The sequence below is a fragment of the Mus caroli genome, chromosome 5 (genome assembly GCF_900094665.2).
Source record: "Mus caroli chromosome 5, CAROLI_EIJ_v1.1, whole genome shotgun sequence".
NCBI classification, from domain to species: Eukaryota; Metazoa; Chordata; class Mammalia; order Rodentia; family Muridae; genus Mus; species Mus caroli.
In genome coordinates this window covers 123,972,887-123,997,665 of record NC_034574.1, presented here as the reverse complement: position 1 = coordinate 123,997,665, position 24,779 = coordinate 123,972,887, and the positions used below count along the sequence as shown (strand labels likewise).

The window sequence follows — 24,779 nt, the reverse complement described above, 5'->3', positions numbered from 1 at the left end:
CTCTCCCTCCCTCCCTCCCTCCCTCTCTCACTCACACACACACACACACACACACAGAAGAAATCGAGGTTGGAGTTTAGCTCAGTGCAAGTGTGATTGTCCAGCTTGACATGTGCAGAGCTCTATGTTCAAATCCTGTCACCCATCCCAGAGTGACTCAATTGTCTAGTATAGTATTTTAGTTTCCTACTGTTCCATCTTCCAATTAGAAAACGCACCTTCATTGCCAGTTTATGTAGGTTGTATTTTATTCTTTTTAGTAGAATCTCTTATTAGTCTTATTGGTTATCGCTGGAGCTGATGCAATATTGTTGCTGTTATAAATAGATTCCCTTCAGTATTATATATTCTGGCTGGTTATTGTGGGAATAAAAAGCTCTTGTTAATACAAGATTGTTGCTTTCTCCCTGAGAGGCAGCCTTGATTCCCACCTCTACTCTTTATCACCCCGGGGATGCTTCCTTCCCCCACAGGGCCATCTTTCCAGCCTCTGATGCCCTTTCTCTCACACTCAGCTGGCCTTTTTCAAGCTTGATTTCTCTGTGACATTCATTAGTGTCCATTCTCATCTTTGTGGATATAGATTCACTATTATATTCACTCTTCTTTTATGTGACTTTCCCAGGGCTAGTGTGGGTGTGCATGTGCATACACATGCATATACACGCATGCTTGTGTATGCATGCTACTGTGTATACATGTGTGCAAACATGTATGTGTCAAAATCTGATATTTTTATGGAAACAAGGACTCATTAGCTTGGAACTGGCAAAAAAGGCCAGGCTGACTGGCTAGTAAGCCCCAGGAATGTATCTCCTCAATGCTGGGGTTTTAAGTGTGCTCCATCATGTCTGGCCTTTTAAATGAGGATTCTAGGGAGCAAACTCAGGTCCTTGTATTATTAATGATTTTTTTTTTTGCCAAAGATCAAGGGGCTCTTTTGGAAAAGATCTCTCTCTCTCTCTCTCTCTCTCTCTCTCTCTCTCTCTCTCTGTGTGTGTGTGTGTGTGTGTGTGTGTGTGTGTGTGTGCATGTGCATACATATGTTGGTTAATCCTGATAGTCAACTTAGGTGACAAATCTCTGGGCATGTCTGTGATGAGTTTATAGAGTGGGCTAATTGAGGACCTACCCTAAATGTGAGCAGCGTTATTCTACTGGCTGGAGTCCAGACAGAATAACACTGAGAGAGCAAGCTGAGTATCAGCATATATCACCCTGTGGATGCAGTGTGACGAGCTCGCTCACAGTCCGGCCACCACACCTTCACCAAGTGTCGGGACATGTGTATAAATCAGAATAAACCTTTCCTTCCTTGAGTCTCTTGAATCGGGTATTTTGTTACAGCCGTGAGAAAAGTACATAATGCCCTGGGGTCATCTCCAAAGATTCCAGTGGCGCTGTTCTCTGGCAGAGACTAACTTGGTCTTTGTCCATGGACTTGAACTCTTATTTGTCTTTGCCAGCGTTTTGAGGAGCCTGCTAAGCAAGCACATTAAAATCCAGAGGAAATTTGTGCTGCCTTGTTGCACCTCTCTGGCAGATGAAATTGGGGGAAAAATGGAAACACATGGACCACGAAATATATAATTCATAGTTGTCACATTGTACTGGGAGGGGTGGCGTTTTTGTGAGGCTGCTAAGTGGGGGTCTTTCGTACTGGGAAGGAATCATACCACATGATCAGGGAAAAAAAAAGACAAGGAGAAAAAGCAAAACAAAACAACAACATTGCATTAGGAACCAAATTCCCAGCATGTCCTTGATAGAGTGGGCATACATTCTTAGTCTTTGTTATTTTGCATATGTGTGTGTCCATGTACATGTATGAGTATTTGCATGTGAAGACCAGAGGTTAACACTATCCATCATTCCTTAAGTACTATCTACTTTGATTTTTGAGACAGGGTCTCTTACTGGGGCCTGGAGTGCATCAATTTTACTACACTGTTAGTCAGTGAGCCCCGCCCCCAACTCCACACTGGGGGATTCTAGGCAGGAGCTCTACCACTGAGCCATGCCACACAATCCCTCACTGAAAGACAAATTTCCTACAAATGAGCCAGATATTATCCAGCCCAGCCCTTTTACTAAAATAATGATAATAATGATGATAATAATAAATATATCCTTTCTTGGAACACTTCCTAAGGGCATCCTAATTTTTACAGAGATATCTGTTTCCATTTTATTTCTCTGGGGAACCTGGCATCGCCTGTTCTGTATGTCGGCCTTAAATGTTACATTAAGTTAATGATGAACCAATCCGCCCTGTCTCAGCAGACTGTCTACATATTCTCCCTTTGACTCATCTCAGGTGTTTGCCTTTCTTACAAGCTCGGCTTGCCTTTTATGCAACTTAAGTTTATTGAGTGTTTCTGCTGTTGTCTCATGGCAACGTTTTTATGTGTACCCTCTTGTTTGTCTCTTTAGAAACAGAATGGCTCATGACGAGAGGTTATGTGTTTATGGCTTAGTGAGGGAATTTTATAGATCCCACAGTATTCACCTACTTAAAGCATCCTGTGATCCCAGCTCTCAGGAGACCACATGGCCCTGCTGTACCCATAGAGTCTTATTTCGTGTATGTGTGTGTATACATATATATGATATACATGTATATAATCTATCATATATCACCTGACTATCTCTCTCTCTTATCTGTCATCTGTCTATCCACCATATATCTATGTGTCCAGCATCTAGATAGCTATTATCTATCTACCTTCTACCTACCTATCAACCTATTATCTATTGTATGTCATCTATTATCTATCTTAAACATACCTATTTAATTATCATCTATCCATCTCCCATCTATCATGTATCCATCGTGTGTGTGTGTGTGTGTGTGTGTATGTGTCCATCACCTAGACAAATATCATCTATCTATCTATCTATCTATCTATCTATCTATCTATCTATCTATCTATTCTGTGTGGAATCTGTATCACCACTCATGGCCACTTTATTCTTTTTATTGCCAAGTACATCACTGTTTGCCAACATTACATTTTGGTTACATTTGGGTGATACTCATGAACCAGCTGCTAGCACTTGGCTTGAGTTTTGCATGAATATACTTTTTTTATTGTGCTTCGATGCATTGCAACCAGGAGTTGAGCTCCTTGGTCTTATTGTCACTGTGTTTGGCATGTTGAAGAATTGCTAAATTCTTTCTCTATTTTTCATTCCTCTAGCAATGCTCTATCACTAGCAATTTTAATTAATTTAATTTATTTATTTTTCTGAACCTGCTTTGAGGCCACACTCTCCTGTCTCAGCTTCCTGAGTGATGGGATTACATGCACACAGCCTTGCCTTGGCACCAGATGATTTGAAAAGCTTGTATTTGACTTGAGAGGCCGTTTGCGTTTGGCAACATTGATGCTATTGTGGTATTTTTCTTTCCACATTGAAGAGGACTGTGAGACTGGAGAAAAAGATGTAGGCAAGAAGTGAACATCTTTGTTGATAGGTCTCTCTGCTAGATGGGAACTACCAGCAGAGAGTCCATGCGATTAACACACTAAATGAGAACAACTTGCAGGTTGCACAGTACTGCCCTGGATTGATCCAAGCTGCTTTTGATTTTGATGTTAACCAGATATATTCCCATTTGTAGCAATACTTAGAATAAACTGTGTACCTTGGTGTTCTGTGATGCAGAATCTCACATGACCCAAAGAATTGTTGGCTTGGACTTGCCCATGGATGTCTCCCTGCAAAGTTTAGGTCCATTCAGGATCAATAGCTGCCTACTCTTAAAACTGAGAGATATTGGTGATCTATATTCATGCTGTCCACTGTAGAAATGAAGGACTGGAAGTGTGGCTCAGTGGGCAAGCACTTGCCTAGATCACCCTGTGAAGGACTAGGGACCTTGTCCAGCAGTTGAATGCCTGCCTAGAATTCTCCAGAAAGGAACTGGGCATGTGATTCAGTGATCAAAATAATGTACCATACAGAGGCCCTAGTTCAATTCCCAGGACTCCAGAGTATATGCATGTGCATGTGTGCCTGTGCATGCATTGCATATACATGTGCATGTATATCAAGCATCTTGCACATTTGCAATCAATGACAGCCAGAAGCACACACTTTCCTGGCTAAGTAGTTCAACCTCTCTGAGCTCTGTACACTTACTCCTCAAGGTCTTTGTTGAACGATATGACAGTGGCTAGGGACCCATCAACATGCTGGGAGCAGCAGCTGCTTAGAGAGGGTTACCATGGAGGGCTCTTTCTCTGTGTTGTAGCTATCTGCTTTATGGTCTTTTTTTCTTCTCTGTGATTTATCTTCAAACACATTGTGTTTCTCTTTGCCATGGAGATGGAATTGAAATAAAACTATTAGGTGAAGAGTCCTGTCAAGTCGTTGCTCTCGCTTTCAGCTCATGGTGAAATTAATCTGTCTATCCTAGTTCAACTACAGCGATATTCCTGTAGTACCTGGTAGTACCCCTGATACTTATTCTGCGTCTGTGGGAGGACCCTGGAACCTTCCCCTTCCCGCAGACTTAACCTGACTGTAGTTGTCCTAAAGAGAAAGTGGAGACAGACAGAGATAATGCCCCTACATTCATCTTATTTCTTGAGTTCTTCTTGGTTTTCATTCCTCCAAGTCTTTGGGGGGGGGGGGGAGGCGTGTCTCTGTGTCCATGTGATTATAGAAGTAAAGCAAGGGAGGGGGAGTTCCCAGTAGATTATCAAATGTAAACCTCAAAGTTCAGCACGGCCTGGATCTTTCTCTCTTTAGAAATATCCCCATTACTGCATGAACTGAATGCTTGAGGGGCAGTCCTGTAATGTCAGCACATGGGAGGTTGAGGCAGCAAGATCTGGATGGAGTTCAAGGTCATCCTCAGCTGCATATTGAGTTCAAAGCCAGCCTAGGCTACATCAGATGCTACTTCTGGATACATAGTCTTAGTCTCCAAAGATATATATATGTGTGTGTGTGTGTGTGTGTGTATGTATATATATGATATGTAAACTATAATCATAGTTTTTTGCTGTACTAAGAAGCTCTATGATGCATCTAGGGGAGGTGTTTTGGAATAACTCTCTCTCCTCCTTCCTTTTAGGCTTATCTAAATCCCTTGGGCTCATCGAAGGGTATGGTGGGAGGGGCAAAGGAGGCCTTCCTGCCACCCTTTCCCCCTCTGAAGAAGAAAAAGCCAAAGGACCTCATGAGAAATATGGCTACAATTCCTACCTCAGTGAAAAGATCTCCTTGGACCGGTCTATTCCAGATTATCGTCCTACCAAGTAAGCTACAGCTGTGCCCCAGAAAAGAGCTGGCTGGCTTTGACTCAGTGTGTGATACTTTCTCATCTATTTGTAACCATGGAGGGATCTTTTATTTCCCTCTGTTTCTTCTATGATCAGTCAGTCAAGGACTTCATTGCTTAGGAAATATTATCTACATGAAAAATAAAGTAAGGAGCAGTGAGGTGGCTTAGTTGATAGTGTGCTTGCCTAGTATGGGCTCTGGAATGAAGTCCTGGATTCCATCCCTACCATCACAGGCATGGTGGCACACACTAATTCTAGCACTGGAGAAGTGGAGGCAGGACTACCAAGAGCTCAGAACTGAAGTAGGTGGTCATCATGGGCTAAGCAGTTAGTTTGAGACCAGCCTGGGATACATGACACCAATTCAGAAAATAAAAAGCAAAACTTACAAAAGCAAAAAACAAAAACAAGTTTAAAATATCACCATAGTATCCTAACTTAAACATGGCAATTATTGACATTTTAATGTATATTAATTATCTTTTATCTATCTATCTATCTATCATCATCATCTATCAATGTCTGTCATCTACCTATCGTCAATCTTCTGAACTTTATTTTATCTATTTATTGATTGTGGAGATAATGTTGTATTGTATGTAGCTCAGGCTAGCTCAAACTTGCTATATAGCCCAAATTGGCCTCATACTCATGATCAATTCTCCTGCCTCAGCCTTCTGATGTTGGAATTATAGACATGAGCCTCTATGGCTAGCATCTTGATAATATTATATACTATCATGTACCAATATATGACAAGATCAAAATATTATCTTTGAGTCTATTTACTATAGATTATGAATAATTGGTGGATCAGTTTTGTCTTTTTGATTTGATGTTGTATTACAAGCACGTGTGTAAATGTTTGTATTCCTGTGTGTACACATATGTGTGTAGTGGAGTATATAGGCAAGGATGTGTATGTACACATGGAGGAAAGAGGTAGAGGTTAGCTATCTTTTTTTTTAAGAATTATGTTATGTATTTGAATACACTATAGCTGTCTTCAGACATAGTAGAAAAGGGCAATGGATGCCATTACAGATGGTTATGAGCCACCATGTGGTTGCTGGGAATTGAACTCAAGATCTCTGGGAGAGGAGTCAGTGCTCCTAACCTCTGAGTCATTTCTCCAGCCCCAATGTCAACTATCTTATTCTCTTTCCACCTTAGTTTTCAAGACAGGCTCTCTTACCAAATGTGAAGCTCACTAATTCAGTTAGGCTAGCTGGCTGCCCAGTGAGCCCTAGGGAATCCTCCTGTCTCTGCCTTCCCGGAGCTGCTGTGCCAAGGGCATGCTGCCATGCCTGGCACTTTCATGGGTGCTGGGGATTGAACTCAGTTCTTCATGCTTTTGTAGAAAACACTTTTTATCCCTTGAGCCATCTCTCCAGCCCCACAATAATTTATGATGACTCATTGTGTCTACGGGCTGTTTTTGATGTTTTACTGTTGTGTGTAGTGCTGCTGATCAGTCTTTTCTCATTCCCATCTATGCATTGATTAGGTGCTTACTTCCAAGCTTTGAATCTATAGGAAAAATGTTGGCAACTCCAAGAATTTTGGCAATTCTTTTGTTGTTGTTGTTTGGTTATTATTATTATCATTATCATCATCATTATTATTATTATTATCATTATTATTGTTGAGAATTTCAAACATATATACAATTAAATATAGCCGTATCTACCCCACCCCCATTTCCAGCCTCAAACTCCCCATGTATCTTCCTCTACATGTCCCCAATGTCATGTCTTCTGCTCATAAGCATGTGGGTGTGGGGACATTCACTCATGCACAGGTAACATACCAGTCCATGAACCCAAAGCAAAATGACTCACCCACCATTAGCAGCCATTAACTGCCAACAGCTCCTTCACCAAGGGTGGAGCTTGGCACCCCTCCCCGACCTGATCTGGAGCTTCCAGGGCCCCTATTTACTATGTAGGAGCTCACTCTAGCTTCTCAAATCTCCATTTTCTTTAGATTTTCAGTGTCTCCTTTTTATTTCCATTTAGAATGTGCCCTCGCTCGCAGTAGATTATTTCTTTTTTCAAATGGGTTTTGTGCAAATCAGTTAAGTATCCTGGTTACTGAGAAAAATAAATTCAAGATAAAGAAAATTATCTTAAATGGATTTAAAATTACAGCATTAGCCGAGAAACCCGTTAAATCTCTCTCTCTGCCTCTAATAAGTGCACATTCATTTTGAATCACTAGGAAAAATATACATCACCCCTGTTGCATGCTATTTTGTCTTCCTGGACTTGTGTTCTCAAAAAAAAAAATCACATCTGGTGGTTTTCACTTCCTAGTGCTTTCTGATTAGCCTTTCTTATTTCCATGTTGGCAAATAAACATGGCCCTGGTTTTTGCTCTCTTATGAGACTGGAAAGGCCTCCAACATGCAGTGTATTAGAAATGGCTCAGCTGAACAGAAATCAGTGAGCATCTATTATGTACCCAGAGACTGGCCTCACCATGGAGATGTAATAACATAAGGAATATAGCCCAGTCTACTCACTTCTTGTCTGGGGAGAGAAACAGACAGGCAAGGAAGTTCTTCCAGTACAAGGTGAGACCCTGTCGTACAAATTTTCCTAGGGAGATCTATTCTCTCAAGACTGGGATACTTTTGTTGCTGTGACAAAATATCTAATGAGAAGACACTTAAAGTTACTTACAGGAGCACAGATAACTTCCAGTGGCTGCATTTCCAAAGAACATGCCTCCCTTCCCCAGCAACCATTTATTGCCAATAGATTCTCAGGAAGGGGCAGGGCCTTGTGAACCTCTGTCCTCCATGATGAAACATTAGCACCGATCTCTTGCAGAGAATCTCAGCTGCTGAGAATTCAAGGGAGCAAGAGCCCCATCATTCCTGAGGAACAGTGGTCCACAGCAGCCATGGCAACTGCATACACAATATGTGATGGGAATGTCTGAGCATCTCTTGCTTGAGATGATATCCCAAAGCTTGAAGGAAACACAGGATGAAGCATCTGAAGAGGAGTGGGGCAGCAGGGATAACAATGGGCCAGACCAGGGGAACAGAAAGCAAACTTTGGATGTGGTTCTCTGCAGTAGAAAGTCTCAGTATCTTCTAGTACTGCACAGTGGAGCAAGCCCACATTTACTTCTGGTTCCTTCTGAGGCTGCTAATATGATGGGGGAAAGGCACAGAGCATGGAAAGGGAAAGGGAAAACTAAAGAATCTAGTTGGCGACATCACTCAACACCAACAGGACTTCAGAAGATGGAAAGAGAATGGATAAATGGTATTTGGTTGGGTAGAAAAACTGAGACCTAACCTCCCATGTGAGATGGGTGGATGGATGTTTGATTTAGTTTTAATTCTGTGACTGAGATATATACCCTTACAAAAAAGCAACTTTGAGAAGGAAGGATTTGTTTGGCTTTATAATTGCAAGGCAGCGTGCATCATTTCAGAGAGTTTAAGGTGGGGGACTCAAGTAGCTAGTCATGTCACCGCTATAGTTGACAACGAAGAAAATATACATTCTCACTTGTTTGCTTGCTGGGGCTTCTCAGTGACTTTTATACATCCAGGGCCCAGCCCATAAAATACTATCACCCACATTCAGGCTGGGTCTTCCCACTTCAGGTAACAATCAATACAATCTGCCAAAGACATGCCCATGGACCAATCTGATCTAAGCAGTTCTTCCATTGAGATTCTCTCTCTCTCTCTCTCTCTCTCTCTCTCTCTCTCTCTCTCTCTCTCTCACACACACACACACACACACACACACACACACACACACACAAGGCGATTCTCCATTGCCAAGTTGATAGCTAAGACTAGCCAGATTGTTAGAGCAGAAGAAGACAACTTGGTCAGAACCCTGGGGACTCACTGTTCCATTAGCTTTCCAGGGGAGACATGAACAAATGCCTACTCATCTCAGATAGGGCTGATACCAGACCAAACTGATGGTTCCACTGAAGTCCAATTTGGTCAACTGATGAGTTTATTGGGCTTCCTTACAGAAATCCACTCCATAATAGATGGCCACCTCATGGACCATGCATCATGGAGACCTGCCTTCAGTTAGTCAATCTTCCACTTCCTAGATGGTCCAGCATTTCCCAAGATCCCTTGCAGCTGGTGGTGAGGCATAAAGAGTAATAGGTAGGATCCCAGGTGATGGACCTAAGAGCCTCCACTACCTTCTGTTATGGAGGGGAGTTAACTCCATTACTATTAGCACAGACCTAGTTACCTATTATCTATCATTGTGATATTTTGCTCAAGCTGTTGTTATGGCTACCAGGCCAAGTACTATCTATATTCCCAAATGAAGTCAGGATGGTCATATGATGCCTGAAGGAAAAGCGATATACTAATACACAGGACCTGGACAGGACAGGACAGGAGAGGACAGATTTTTCTTATGGCTGGATGTGGGTAGGAATAGAAGGATTGTAGTCATCTCCCTATTTCTGTTGCTCTAGTTTCTGTTCTGTTGCTGTGATGAACCATTCTGATGAAAACCAACTGGGGAGGAAAGAGCTTATTCCACTGTACACTTCCAGGTCACAATTCATCACCCAGGGAAGTCAGGACAGAGACCCAAGGGAAGAGATCAAAACAGAAATTCTAAAACCAGAAACCATAGAGGAACACTGCATGCTGGTGTACTGGCAGGCTCACACTTAGCCAGCTTTCTACAATACAGCCTAGGACCATCTGCCTAGGAATGGTGCTGCCCACAGTGGACTGGGCCTTCCTACCTATATCAATTAATAATCAAGACAGTACCCCCAGAAACATTCCCCCAAAGGTCTGATCTGGGTAATCTTTGAATTGAGGCTTTCCTCTCATTCAACTCCAGGCTGTGTCAAGGTGACAAAGCTATCCAGGACAACTGCCTTCATATCTGGCAGTTGGAACCTGTCCCTGTCCTTTACCTTCTGATGTCTAGTTTATAGAGGTGACTTATATCAGAATATGCTCAATGAGGAGACTTTCAGTTCTGTGACCTCTCTAGGCTCTCACGTGCAAAACTTTAATGAATCTACTTGGCAGAAACCAACTCAGCTTAAAGAAGAGGCCTATAGATGACAGCAAGGGTCTCAGGATGGCTGTTAATATGGAATGCCTGTTGTTAAACTCCATCTTTATAAAAATATTACCTTACTCAGTTTTTATTTGCTAGCTATGTACATGTGCATATGTGTGCGCATGTGTGTTTATGCATGTGTTTGTGGAGGATACAGGTCAATCTCAAATCTCGTTCCTCAGGAATTTTCTATTTGCTTATTTGAGTCAAGGTCTCTTACTGGGACTACGGCTTACCTATTAGGCTAAGCTGACCTAGGGATCCTCCTGTCTCCACTTTCTCAGGACTGGGATTATAGGTGTGACCAGCACACCGGGATTTCTATATGGTCAGACTCAAGCTGGCCAGAAAAGCAATTTGCTAACTAAGTCATCTCCCCAATCCAGTCACACTCAGAAACTAGAGAAATAGGAGCCCCAGGCATCAGAGCACAGAGTCTATTGTCAGTGAATAAACCGACAAATCAACAATAGCAGTGACAAAGCAAACCCAAACCTTAATAATAATAACAAATGGCATTTGAAGAAAGCAGAGCTTCTAGGCTTTACAACCATAATTGACTTGCAAGGAGCTTACAAAGTGAGAACATTTCTGTTATGGAAATAACCATAATCAAAATAAATCCTATAAGCTTAAAATTGAGCAAAAATAAGCAAGTCTGTGGAAGGCTGGGAAGTAGCATTGGGGACATCATTTGGATAAATAGGGATAAAAAGGAGTTGGCAAAATTAGAGAGGGAAAAACAGATCTGCACACCTATATCAGCCCTCATCCAAGGCTTAGGAAACATGGTAGAAGAGGGTGTGTAAGGAGTGTAGGAGCCCGATGGTGGAGACAAGCTGTAAGATGCTGCCATGCACACAGGAGTTGGCTGCTGCACACATGCACTTGTATCCACTGCAGCTGTGATCACCTGCATAGGCTCAAGCCGACACAAAGTCCACATTCCGCTAGGCAGTGGTAATTAAAGTCTTCCAGTTAGAAATTGAACAAAAAGGGGGGTTGAGCAGGACACATACATGCACACAGTTATACACACAGGCATGCAAGCACGCAGGCATGCACACACAGACATGTTGCTGGGTATCCTAATTTGCTGTCTGTGGCTCTGAAAAAGCACTCTAACCAAAAGCAACTTGGGTGAGGAAAGTGTTTATTCAGCTCCCAAGCCCAGGTCATCATCGATCATAGACAGAAGCCAAGGCAGGAACTAAGGCAGGCTTGCTTGTTCTTCCATACAGATTTACCTCTTACCAAGACACCACAGCCAAATATTACAGAAGGAACCATGGAGGGCTGCTGCTTACTGGCTTGCTCAAGCCTCTTTTCTTAGAGTAGTACCCAGGGCCAGAACAGGGGTGATTCAACCCACAGTGAGCTGGGCCCTCCCACGCCAGTCATCAATCAAGAACATCCATCAAGTACCACAAACTTGGATACAGGCCAATCTGGTGGGGGCATTTTCTCATTAAGGTTTCCTTTTTCAAAATAACTCTAGCATGTGTCACCTTGACATAAGACTAGCCAGCACAGCAAGCAAACTAAATTAAACCAGCACTGCAGAGACGGCTCAGTTGGTAAGCACGAAGACCTGAGTTTAGAGCCCAGCGCACACCAAAGCCAGAAATGTTAGCACTCACACATCTGTAATTGTTCTCTTAAGGGAGTGGGAGCAGAAAGACCTCTGGATTTTGCTGGCTAACCAGCTGAGACATTTGCTGAATTCTGGATCCAGTAAGAGACCTTGTTTTAAAAAGTAAGAATCATGGGAGAAGACATTCAACATAGATGTACATGCCTACTCTTACACACACGTGCACACACAGAATTTTTTAAAATAAAGTAATACCAAACAGACAAAAAAAAAAAAACCCAAGAAATAGCACCTTAGTCATTGTTGTTCAGAAAAACAGGGATTGCAGAAGAGATATGAGATAGTTTATGCTCTGGTTTAATAAAAGTTCAACTAAAGCAAAATATGTCTATAAAATTTCAGTGAAACTATAATCAAAATGCAATATATGCACACTACAAGCATAGAATGTGGACTGACAAGATGGCTCAGGGAGCAAAGGGGCTTGCTGCCAAGCCCAGTGACCCGAGTTCGATTCCTGAAACCCACATAGTAGAAGGAGAAAATGAACTCCTGCAAACTGTTCTCTGACTCACACACACAAACACAATGTATATATTATCTGCAAGAAAATTAGATACAAAGACAAAGGTTAAAAATTTGGTTGGACGGTGCTATTCTGTTCTCTGTCCTATTTATTTTTGGAAACTCTTAATAGGATAAATCTGAAAACAGCATTTGAGATGATTTGGAGAATTGCCCACAGGCCATGCAAGATAAACAAAGACACGTCTTGCAAATTTAGAGTGTCACATGAAGTGACCAAATTAAACTGTGTCCTCCCTGTCAATGAATAGTAAGGGCCTTATCCCTGGATTAGACTTCTCTGAAAATGAGCCCTGGGGTCCAGGAGAGAGAGAGTAGCCTGGGACTAAAATATTTTTTCTCCCAGTGGGTGGCATCCTATGTTTAGCCCCCCCCCCCAAAGCTCTCCTGAGGATTGTTTTTGGAGATCAGATTAAAGTGGATGGATTTCATTATAGTTTTAAACAGAACCCCGGTTGCTTTAGTTCTAACCACACTTGAGGAAATTGTTCTCCTAGTAAATATGAACGAAAGGCAGTTGTTAAATCGACCCCTTCCTTCTCACATCTCATTCCAAAACTTGGTTTTTCTGCTTTTCTAATTCCATGGCTTGCTTTCTGCTGCTGGACAGGTACTTTAAATTCCTCTGAACCTGAAACTGTCAATCTTTCCATGTTTTCATTTCCTGAGTGCTTTAAAGCCTACGAAGATAGCATCCCTCCCAATACTTATAAATATTCCATTCTGGTTTTGTTTTCTCTGATTGTCTTATATTTTGCTCCTCCATCCACGGAGAATTTATTGCAGAATGTGGTACAGGTTTGGGGTCTTTTGTTCCCAATGTCTGTACATCATTTTTTTTTTTTTTAACAAAACGGCCTTTTCAGAATACTTGTATAAGCAACCCCCATTCTCTCCTTGGGAGGAGGGGCTGCATTACATTTGATGTTTCTTATAGGAGTGGTTTATTTCCCAGGCTGTGTTTGTAGTCTTTTGGTCCATATCTCTTATTTTTCTTTTCCATTTTTTGTTCGTTTTAAAATATTAAAAGTAGTTGCATGGCTGAAGTCCCCTGTGTGTCAGGGAGGAACGATTCATTTCTAGGTATGTAGGATATCAAAGAGGGTAAGAAAGCAAGTGGGCTGTTTAAAGTGGTAGGGGCCAGGTCCAGAAAGGGAAAGAGAAAAGAGCAAGTGGCCCCTAGAGCAGGAGAGCCCAGCAGAAAGGACCTTGACTACTTTTCCCATTGTATCTTACTTATTTACTTCCATATTAAACACACTAACTGTGTGTATTCATGGAGCGTGGGGTGATAATTGGATGTTTGTATATGTGATGATCAAATCAAAGTATTTGGAATTTTAGCCTCATTAAACATTGATCTTGTCTTGATGGGATCCTCAGATTCCTCTTTTGCTGGCGCATGAGAAGTGTAATGAACAACTGTGGCTGCCCATTGTTGCCCCAGTATACCTGCAGTCCTGTATTGTGTGGTGCTGGGAATGGAAGCCAGGGCCTCACACAGGCAAGCAAGTGTGTGAGGAGCTGCATTCCCAGCACTTCTGCTGGCATTCTTCAAAGCTGTGTGTGTGTGTGTGTGTGTGTGTGTGTGTGTGTGTGTGTGTGCGTGCGCGCTTGCGCACATGAGTGAACACATACGTTTATGCATGAGTGGGTGTGTGTGCATGGTCAGAGGACAAACTCAAGTTTGCTCCTCAGTCTCCACCTTGCTTGAAGTTGAGTCCCTTACTCTTCTTATTAGCTGGCCTTGGAGCTTCTACGGATTCCCGTCTCCATCTCCCATCTTGTTTTAGGCACAGTGGGATCACAGAAAGGTGCTGTAATCTACCACTGAGCCACATTCCTAGCCCCTCCCTGGGGGATTCTAGGCAGGGGCTCTTCCACTGAGCCACATTGCAAACCCGGCTGTATGCAATATCTGGGGATTTGAATTCAGATCCTCTCATTTATGCAGCAACCCACTAATGCTTTCTTTTTCTTATTTCATTCACTTATTGATTGTGGATTCATGCATGCATAGGTGCGGGTTTGCCTGGACATTTGAACTGTGGTTTATGTGTGGAAATCAGAGGACAGCATGTGTGTATTGGTAGAAATAGGAATGAGGAGGAAGAGAAGGAAGGTAAAACAGACCCCCACCAGATCAGCACAATGCTGCAGCGAACTGGATATGGGTGAAGAGGTCTATGCCAAAGCATCTAGCTTGAAAGTTGAATTTGCATTTGTGGTACTGCGGATTGAATCTGAGATTTCCGATGTACAAAGCAGGCACTGTAACACTTAGCCATCCTCTAGTGCAATGGTTCAAGCTTGGGGATGTACAGTGGAAGTGGTTTACCTAGTCAGGAGCAAGGATCGTCCCATGCTTCATATTTTGTGGTGTTCCCAAGGAGATGGGACCTCTGCTTGTCCACGGTTTCCCATAGTTACTGTTTCCATGAGATGACCACAAGTTGTGCATCATTCCAGTTTTTTTTTTTTCACTATTTTCCAGTATGTATGGGTGAGGATGGTGACTCCAGAATCCAGCCAAAGCTTTATAGCTCCTGGCTCTTATCCTTTGTCCTGATGTATCATTCATGTGCTAGTGTATTATCAGGGTGTTCAGTTATCCCATAATCTGTGGGAAGGACCACCTTGGTATGGGAACTCTGTCTGCTTATTAAAGCTATTGCTGAGACTCCTGTGCAGACTTTAATACCATGCCTCCCTGCTCAGACAGCCTCTGCGTTATTGATGAGCAATTCCTGCCACTGTTATCTTCAGCCTCTCCTTTGGCCTCCTGTTTAATAAATCCCCATGTCAGGGTTCTTCAGAATTCATTTTGCTTCCCTGAGAAAGGGTCCTCATTCCTTTTATTTCCCCCCTGCAAATTCTAGCTGGTTCTATCCCAGCAACGTCAGTTTTGTGCACAGATGCGGGGTGTCATTGTGTGGAGCTTAGTGGGTGCCTGCATGTGGGGGGTCTGGAAGTCAGGAGTAAGGTCTAGACTGAGCCGGGAGGATGGCATCGTACAGGCACTGGCTATGTGGGTGAGTTGCTTGTCTTGTTACTATGACAAAATGCCTGATGAAAGCAATTCAAGGAAGAAAGGTATATTCTGGCTCATAGCGGGGAAGGGTATGGTATGTCATGGCGAGGAAGGCTCCACCACTGGAATGCGAGGCATCTGATCACAGCGCATTCACAGTTAAAAGGCAGAGAGCGATGCTGGTGGTGCTAAGCTCACTTTCTCCTCTTTATGTATTCATGCTGGGACCCCCAACTCATGGAGTGGAGCCCCCTATGTTAAGAGTGGGGATTCCCATGTCTGTTAACCCAATCTAGACGTTCCCTCATAGGCATGTCCTAAGGCTTGTTTCTATGGTGATTCTAGAGCTTGTTGAACTGACAGCTTGTACTGATCAGGTATTTTTTGAGGCATTCTGGGCCTATATGGGCTGTGATGCTATAATACAATGTCATGAGGCTTCCAGATTTTCTTCTCATGAAAGGACCTGTGTGATTATTGACCACATGACTAAGCCCCTTTTTATATCAATCATCTCTGATGATTGGTATACTTTGGTTAGTGTCCTTTTGCTTTTTCTTTCTTTCCTTCCTTCCTTCCTTCCTTCCTTCCTTCCTTCCTTCCTTCCTTCCTTCCTTCCTTCTCTTTTATTTGCAGTACTGGGATACTAGAGGATTTTAGGCAGGGGCTCTATCACGGAGCCATGTCCCTAACCCCTCACTGGGGGATTCTACAAAGGTACTCTACCACTGATCCATGCCCTTAGCCTCTGGTTTTTACCTGGATTCAAAGTGAATTCAAAACGTGAAGCATCCTAACTACGACTTTCTCTTTCACTGACATGCTCGCCCAGAGGGAAACTGCCCAATAAATACTTGCTGGTTGAAATAATAAATAGGTCCAGGCTCAGGAGCCTGTCTGATTCACTGAGCACAATAATTATTCCCTTTTATTGACTGCCTTTTATGTTTTTGTCACTGTGCTGCATGTTTTATTGATCTCATTTTAATTTAACCACTCTCTGAAGTAGCTGTTACCATCTCTGTTTTATAAATGAGGTAAGGGGGTCCTGGACAGGTTCAGACGCCTGACTTAGGTCGCATAGGTCCTGTGATGCCCTGGCTCAAGCCCACATATTTGTTGTGGGAGGCTATGTCCAAGGCTTTTGGATGCTGCTTTTCCTATCAGCTAGCCTCTCTAAAACTAGTTACACCTAACCTCACCTCCCACACCTGCAGAATGGAACTGTCTACTGTCTAATCACTATGGTATTGATAAATTGTATGTCTACAGAATGAAGGAGCCTTCTACCCACACTGGTATTGCCAGATGGAAAATTCTAAATCCTAGAGAAAAGGAGAATTCCTTTGCAGAACCAATCTCTCTCTCTCTCTCTCTCTCTCTCTCTCTCTCTCTCTCTCTCTCTCTCTCTCTCTCTCTCCATCCCTCCCTCCCTCTCTCTCTCTGTCATTGTCTGTTTCTCTCCATCTATCTGTATTTTTCTGACTTTATCTCTTTATCTCTCCCTCTATTCTTCCCTTCCTGTGTTCCTGTGTGTGTATGTACATATTCTACTACTTTAATTTTGTTCTGTTGATTGCTTTGAAGTCATCCAACTCAAAATTGTAATGCCAAAGAGCTGGAATGTGGAATCTGATGAGTTATCCAGGTCAATCTCCAGTATGATAGACGTTACACTATTTACAGGACACAAACCTTTTTAATCAGCTCAAGGGAAAAAAAGTACAATAATGATAGGTTAAGAAATGTTTTACAGTGGAGTTTATTTAGCTTTAATAGTCAAGGAAACACATCATTGGATGTGTCTGGAAGGTGGTTCCAGAAAGGTTTAGTTGAGAAGGAAAGGCCCATGCTAAAATGAGTAATACCAGTCCAGGAGCTGGGATTCTGAATGAATATAAAAGGGAAAATGATCTGAGCATTAGATTTCATCTTTCTCTGCTGCTTATAGTCTCTGGAAACATTGAGTTTTGACCTCATGTGCTCTGCATGTATTCACTACTATAGGAAGCAGGAGTCTCAATTTATGTATTAACTGACTTCAAGCTGATGCTGAGATTGATAGTGTCAGTTATCCTTGTGTCTATAGACATTTGGTCCTTGATTGTAGCATTGCAGGCTATTGAGTAACAATTTCTTCTCAACTGATATATTTTGTCCTGGAGGGAGACTCATTAAAATGCTGGAAGTCAACAACTTACAAGTCTCAGGAAGTTTCTGAAACTGACAACTTTGGCAAGTCTTCTTTCTCCCCAAAGTTTTATAACAAATGAAAACTGGTGGGGAGTGGAGAGTCCCCCATCAGCCTACTTGCTTTCACAGAGATCCGGGATGGAGCTTTTATGAGTCATTACACATTCTAGAGTGAGTTTTTTCAGTAACAAAGATACTTTTGAATTAATTATGTATGGTTTTATAAATCATTCCTCATCTATGTTCCTATTAAACTCATTGGTTTACCAATTTGGACTCTGGTAGAATTGTTACTTTGGTCTGTCTTTGGTACCCTGTCTAGCACCAGTAGAAGTTTGTTCAGATCTTCTCAGGAAAAGTCACTCAACAGGGAGATTTGTCACTAGGAGAGGGGTTCACTCAGCTCATCACATACTTAGAAATCCTCAGGCTCTCTCTTCAAGGGATTCGGGCAATGGAACCCAGAATTGATAAGCTTTGGGGAGGAGAGTTCTGAGTGTACCACTTCTCATTGCAGCACTGTGGTCTTCCGGGGAACCCCATTCTACACTAGTGCTCATAAGTAGTCATGACCTATCTAGTCTTCTAGTGGAAGACTAGGTGAAATACTCTTCCACAAACATGTATGTCTTAGTTTCCTTTCTGTGGTTGTGATAAGCAACATGATCAAAAGCAGCTCAGAGGAAGAAGAGATTTACTTGGTTTACACTTTCAGGTCATAGGTCATCATAGAAGGAAGTCCTGACAGGAATTCAAATGAGGAATTTGAAGGGCAGAAACTACAGAAGAACACTGCTTGGTAGCTGTCTGATGGGGTTAGGCATAGCTAGCTTTTTTTTTAAGTTTATTTATTTATATTCCAAATGCTGTCCTTCCTCCCAGTTCCTCCCCCCTAAAGTCTCTTCCACCCCCCCTCCTTCTACTCTGAAAGGGTGGGCACCCTCTAGGTATCCTCCTTACCATGGCGTATCAAAACTCTACAGGGTTATGTGCATCCTCTCCCACTGCAGCCAGGCAAGGAAGCCCTATGTGTGTGTGGAACCCTCAGGCCAGCCTGCATATGCTCTTTTGTTGGTGGCTCAGTCTCTGAGAACGGCTAAGGGTCCAGGTTAGTTGACTCTGTTGGTCTTCTTGTGGAGTTCCTATCCTCATCAAGGCCTTCAATCCTTTCCCCAATTCTTCCATAAGAGTCCCTGACCTCTGTCCAATGTTTAGTTGTGGGTATCTGCATTTGTTTAAGTCATTGGCTACCTTTTTTTTTTTAATGAAGCCTAGGTCCACCTACCTAAGGAATGGTGCTGCCCATAATGGGCTGGGTCCTCTCGCATTAGCCAGTAATCAAGACAAGACAACCCTCACAGACATGGCCACAGGCCAATCCAATCTAAGCAGTTCCTTAATCTAGACTTTCCTTTCAGGTGACTGTAGGCTGTGTCAAGATGGCAATTAAAGCTAACTAGGTCAATGCCTTTTTCTACCGGACAATAATCAATAGATCCCAATGTCTGCAATCATGACAAGTATTTTATATAGAGAGACCTTTATTATTAGTGGTCTGTATGTATAGTGAAGATTCCTAAATGTGACAGTTGAGAGAAATCCATGGAGCATTGTGAAAGATGGGATCTTCAGAAGTGTCTAACTGGAAAATAACTCAGGCTTCTGGAAGAACAGCAGAGACAGACTAAACCCATTTATTCATGGGAGCACCATGTGTGTACTGCAGAGGGAAGCAGGCACCTCACACTGCAGATGGTATGTTCTTTTAGTTAATTTAGAGGGAAAAAAAAAAGATCTGCTCAGCCAACGGAGCTTTGAAGATGAATACAGGGGGAAAAGAAAAGATTGGGCATATGGAGAGAACATATTTGTTCTTGGAAAATCAGGAGAAAATGTTTAATGTCATCCTAACCTAATTTGCATAAAAAGAGTCTTATGCATGGAATCAGATGAGAGCAAAAGAAAAGGATGTGACTGAACCCTACTGTTCCAAGTATCATCTCATTACCAAGAGTATAAGTAACTCAGTTGAATAAATAAAATTCAAAATTGTGTCAAGGAGATATACTAACGTTATTATGCCTTGGGGATTCCTTCAGAAGTATATGTTGTGATGATAACATAATGTGGTATGTTTCCAGGGGTAGCACTTTTACTGTATATTTGACCTCTGGCTTAAAATAAAAATAGCCTGCTCTAGCTTCATCTCTGTTGCTGTGATAAAATACCCTAATTAGGGAAGAAATGGTTTATTTCAGCTCACAATTACAGTTATGGTGGGAAATTTAAGTCAAGTTAAAACATTACATCCACAGTAGGGAAAGAATGAACACTTGAATCCTTGCTTGCTTCATCTCAGCTGGCTTTCTCTTATGTTCATAGTACATCACAACCTCTTACCTAGGGAATGGTGCCACCCACAATGGGCTGATCCTCCTACATCAATTAACAATCCAGACAATCCTTTACAGACATGCCAGAAGACTAACCTGATTTACATAATTCCTCATTAAGACCTTTTTATTTTATTTTTTTTTTAAACTTGCACAGTCTTATTTATACCATGACTCTGAAGGAGTTTAAATGAGCCCTGGCTGATTTGTGGTGAATGTAGCCCCACCCTGCACACAGAACAGCTGGGGATTGAACTCAGGCCATCAGTCTTAGTACCAACACCTTCTGCAATGAGCCGTCTCACAAGTCCCCTCCATTGCCTTTGTAGATTTGGGTCATTGTTGTGGTTCGAATGAAAATGGCCCCCACAGACTCATAGGAAGCGGCATTATTGAAAGTGTGGCCTAGTTGGAGAAAATGTGTTACAGGGGGTGGGTTTTGAAGTTTCAGACACTCAAGCCAAGCCCAATGTCACTCTCTCTTTGTGCTAATTCTGGATACAGATAACTCTCAGGCACCATGTCTGCCTGGATGCTGCCATGCTTTCCACCATGCTGATAATTGACTGAACCTCGGAATTGTAAGCCAGTCCCAACTAAATGTTTGCCTTGATAACAATTGCCATTGCTATGGTGTCTATTCACAGCAATAAAACCCCAATGAAGACAGTCATTTACGTGATTCAAAGATAATCATGTTGACCACAGTCCCTAGTGTGATTTCTTTAGTGGGTGAATTTGTGTGTTTCTGGAAGAAGAGGAGTTCTGTGACTGGGTCTTACTTTTCAGGAGTCTAAAGTTCTCTCGTTTATTTCTCCATTCCTACTGTGTGTTCAGGGTCTGCCTTTTCGGTCATCTTGTCTTTTCTCTCAATGCAAGGCCTGTAATTATGCTTATTTACAGGCCATCCGTATTACAGGTACTTGATGTACCGGGGAACATTTTTTTTTCCCACTTTGTCACACCTGAACTGGAATTTCCTAGTGGTTATTATTATTTTTAACCATCCTGGCTTCTTGCCAGCTTCCTTCTTTGTTCCATGCAGGGTTTTCCCATCTGCCCTTTCTGGGTGAAAGCTGACAAGGAAGGAGGGGGAAATGGACAGTCATTGGTTGGCCATGATTATTTTTCAACATAAGCATGAGGTTTGAGGAAGTCTCTGTTTTAAAAATCACAGAGTTGTAGTTTTATAGGGTTTGGGGGTGCTTTTTGTAAAAATAACTGTAGAATGTATTGAATTTGTGGACTAGCAAATTTTCATTATTGCTTTTTGATAAAACAAAATATTTTCTTTGTTTTACACACACACACACACACACACACACACACACACACACCAGTACCAATAGTCAGAGGACAACATCTGTGGGGGTCAAACTCATGTCTTCAGGCATGGCAGCCAGTGTACTCCCCTACTGAGCCATCTCACAAGCCCTTGCTGTTTCTTTAGAGGCAATATCTTAGCATCTAAGCTTAAGCTGATAAAGTAAAAAGCATATTCCCTACATCAGTAGAGCATATTCCCTACATCAGTAGAGCATAAGGATCCTTTGAGATTCTAGGCTGCACAGTGTATAGACTGACTTAGAATCTCTTGGAGTTGGAACCAGGTATACACACACACACACACACACACACACACAATCTGCTCAGTCTGTAGGGTGGAACTTGTGTTTACACGACAAATGGTCACATTTGGTATCAGACAACCCATTTGATATGCTCTTCCCTGGGGAAGATTGCTTCTCCCACTTAGCGTTCTTTACTTGCCTGTAGTCCTTTGCATCGGATCCATGCCTTGTAGTCTTTCTCCTGTCCACATGAATGTATCTATTGTTCTTGTCCTTGCTCAGCTCACGTGAAGGCAGTCATGTTGATGAGACTTTGTGGGTGTGGCTTCTGACATTACTAAGAGACACAGCATCACAGCAAACTCCCCACCCCTCTGGCTCATGCAGTCTTTCCAGCCCCTGAGCCTTGGGTGCAGGAGTCATCTTATAGATGTATCCATTAAGACTGGGCTCCTCAGCTCCATGTTTTGATGACTGTGGTTTTCTGTAGTTGTCTCTGTTGCAAAGAGGTGTTTTCTTCATGAGGAGTGAGGATTACACTTATCTGTCAGTACAGGCCAAATATTTAGAATGTGTTCAGGGATAATGCTAGTTTAGCAATGTGGCAGTTGTAGCTTCTCCCCCAAGGCCCATGATTTCACTAGTCTGGATACTTAGCTAGGTTTCTTTTGTGTTGAAGGGGCCTTAAATCCAATTACAGAGCTGTTGGTTAACACCAAAGTCCTTTTATTTTTAACTATGTGAATTTATCTTTATTTATGCCACATGCAGTCAAGTGGAGTCACATGGAGGCCAGAGAACGTATCAGATTGTCTGGACCTGAAGTTACAGGTGATTGTGAGCTGTCTACTGTGGGTGCTGGGAGCTGATGATGAGTCCTCTGGAAGACCAATAATCACTCTTAACCACTGAGCCATATGTTCAGCCATTCATTAATATGTGCATTCAATAAGAACATACTGATCACTAACTAGTAAAACACACTAGAAACAGTAGTTACTTCCTGATTTCAGTGATTGGCCAATAGCAATTTTTAACCCCACCCTCATTATCTCCCTCATCTCTCTCTATCTCTCTCTATGCAATATATAATATATAGTATATAATATAATATATACTCTAATTTACAAGTGTGTGTGTGTGTTTGTGTGTGTGTGTGTGATTTACACTTTTCTATTAGGCACAGAGACACTGGCAGTCTAATGTGTGAGCTCTTCAGTGCCTGCAATGGCACACAGTTCAGGATGGCTTTATGTCTTTAGTACTTGCAAAAGTGAGAGGAGTGTTGCACATCTGCATTCCCTGAGAAGTGGGAGGTAAATAATTATTTGTGTGTATAGGTGTACATGCATGTGTGTGCATCTAGAAGCCAGAAGACAAGCTTGGGCATCATTCCTCAGTGTGATGTTCGACTTGTTTTTGTTTTTGAGACAGCATCCCACTGTCCTGGAATGGGCCACGTAGGCTAATCTAGCTCAATAGTGAGACCTAGGTATTCATCTGCCTCCACCTCCCCAATACTGGGATTACATGTATGTGCTAAGATATGGCTTTTTAACATGGGTCTGGAGATCTAACTCCCAAGGACAGCCTTGACCTCCTGATACTCCTGCATCTGCCTCCCCAGTGATGGGATCAAAAGCATGGAGCCAGTGTATGTGGCACTGGAGATGGAACCAGAGACTCATACACATCAGGCAACCTCTCTACCACCTGAACTGTATCCCTAGACCTTCTGCCATCTTTCCTTTCATTCCCCCCTCTTATTCTTAGCAATTCTTTCAAGGTCTCTTGTAGCCCAAGCTGGCCCCAAACTTTCTATATGGCCGAGGGTGACTTTGAGCTCTTGATCCTCCTGTTTCCACCTCCCAAATGGTGGGTCAAAGGTGTGTGTCACCATGCCCCACTGGAGCAGTTCAATTTAAACACGGGGGATCACAGGGAGCCTGTATACAACAGCTTCGATATCAGATTACACTCTGTAGGTTAATGTCAGCTCCCTGTGGTTTGTATTGTGTTTGGTCACACTGTATGAAATTGCTGATCCTTGTCCAGAAATGACAATTTCATTCAATACAGTCTACCACATCCATCCTTTGAAAATTTCCCCCTGTACCATTGAACTAGTGGCTTCATTAATGAGAACAGTCAGGTAACCATACTCTTTCTCATCATTATGAGTGAATTATTTATTTAGTTTCAGCTTGTCAGGTTTTTTTTTTTTCCTTACAGAAGTTCCTATGTCCTGAGGCCAAGTGAATTATTCACACTTAACTGAAAGATCAGTTGTGGTTTTAGCAGTGTCTTAGTACTCCTCAACTTCTGGGGTCACATTCCAATGAGCCTCTGTGAGTTGAATATATTATAAGTCGACATGCATTTAAAATTAAAATTCAGAGCTGGGGAGATGACTTGGTGCTAAAAGTGCTTGCTTGCTGCACAGGCATGAGAAGTCGAGTTCAGATCTCCACAACCCTTATAAATGCTGGCTGAGTGTCTCAACGGCTTGTAATTCCAGTCTCTGAATGGGGAGGGGGAATCCTGAGATCAAGCTGCCTCGTATGACTAGCCATGCTGGTGGGCTCTGGATTTGATTGATAGACGCAGTCTCAGTGAATAAGGTGGAAGAGTCATGAAGGTTGATTCTTGACAGTAACCTTGATCTCCACATATATGTGCATGAGTATACACACACACACACACACACACACACACACACACACACACACACACAAATAAATGAAAAGGCTTAAAGTGTATAAGTCTAGATTCCCTGTAGTCAGAAGGTTGAAGCAAGAGGATGGGTTTTAGGACAGCCTGGGATACATGCGATCCTGTCTCAAAAAATAAATAAAAATAAAAAATTAAGAGCCATGTGGTGGGTAGGGCACTTAACACATGATGAATAGAGGTTGATCTCTAAAATTCACAAAAAGCTAGATATGGTGGTGCATTCCCTTCCTGCCTTCCTTCCTTCCTTCCTTCCTTCCTTCCTTCCTTCCTTCCTTCCTTCCTTCCTTCCTTCCTTCCT

At 42.4% G+C, this 24,779-nt stretch overlaps 1 protein-coding gene across 1 annotated transcript in view; it reads left to right on the top strand.

Moving 5' to 3' along the window:
- The window catches only part of Galnt17 (polypeptide N-acetylgalactosaminyltransferase 17), a 429,898-nt gene that overhangs the window by 150,171 nt on the left and 254,948 nt on the right, over positions 1-24,779 (top strand). The window contains exon 2 of the mRNA XM_021162564.2: positions 5,087-5,270. Within this exon, the coding sequence (XP_021018223.1) occupies positions 5,087-5,270 (184 nt within the window). The remainder of the gene's footprint in view (positions 1-5,086; positions 5,271-24,779) is intronic.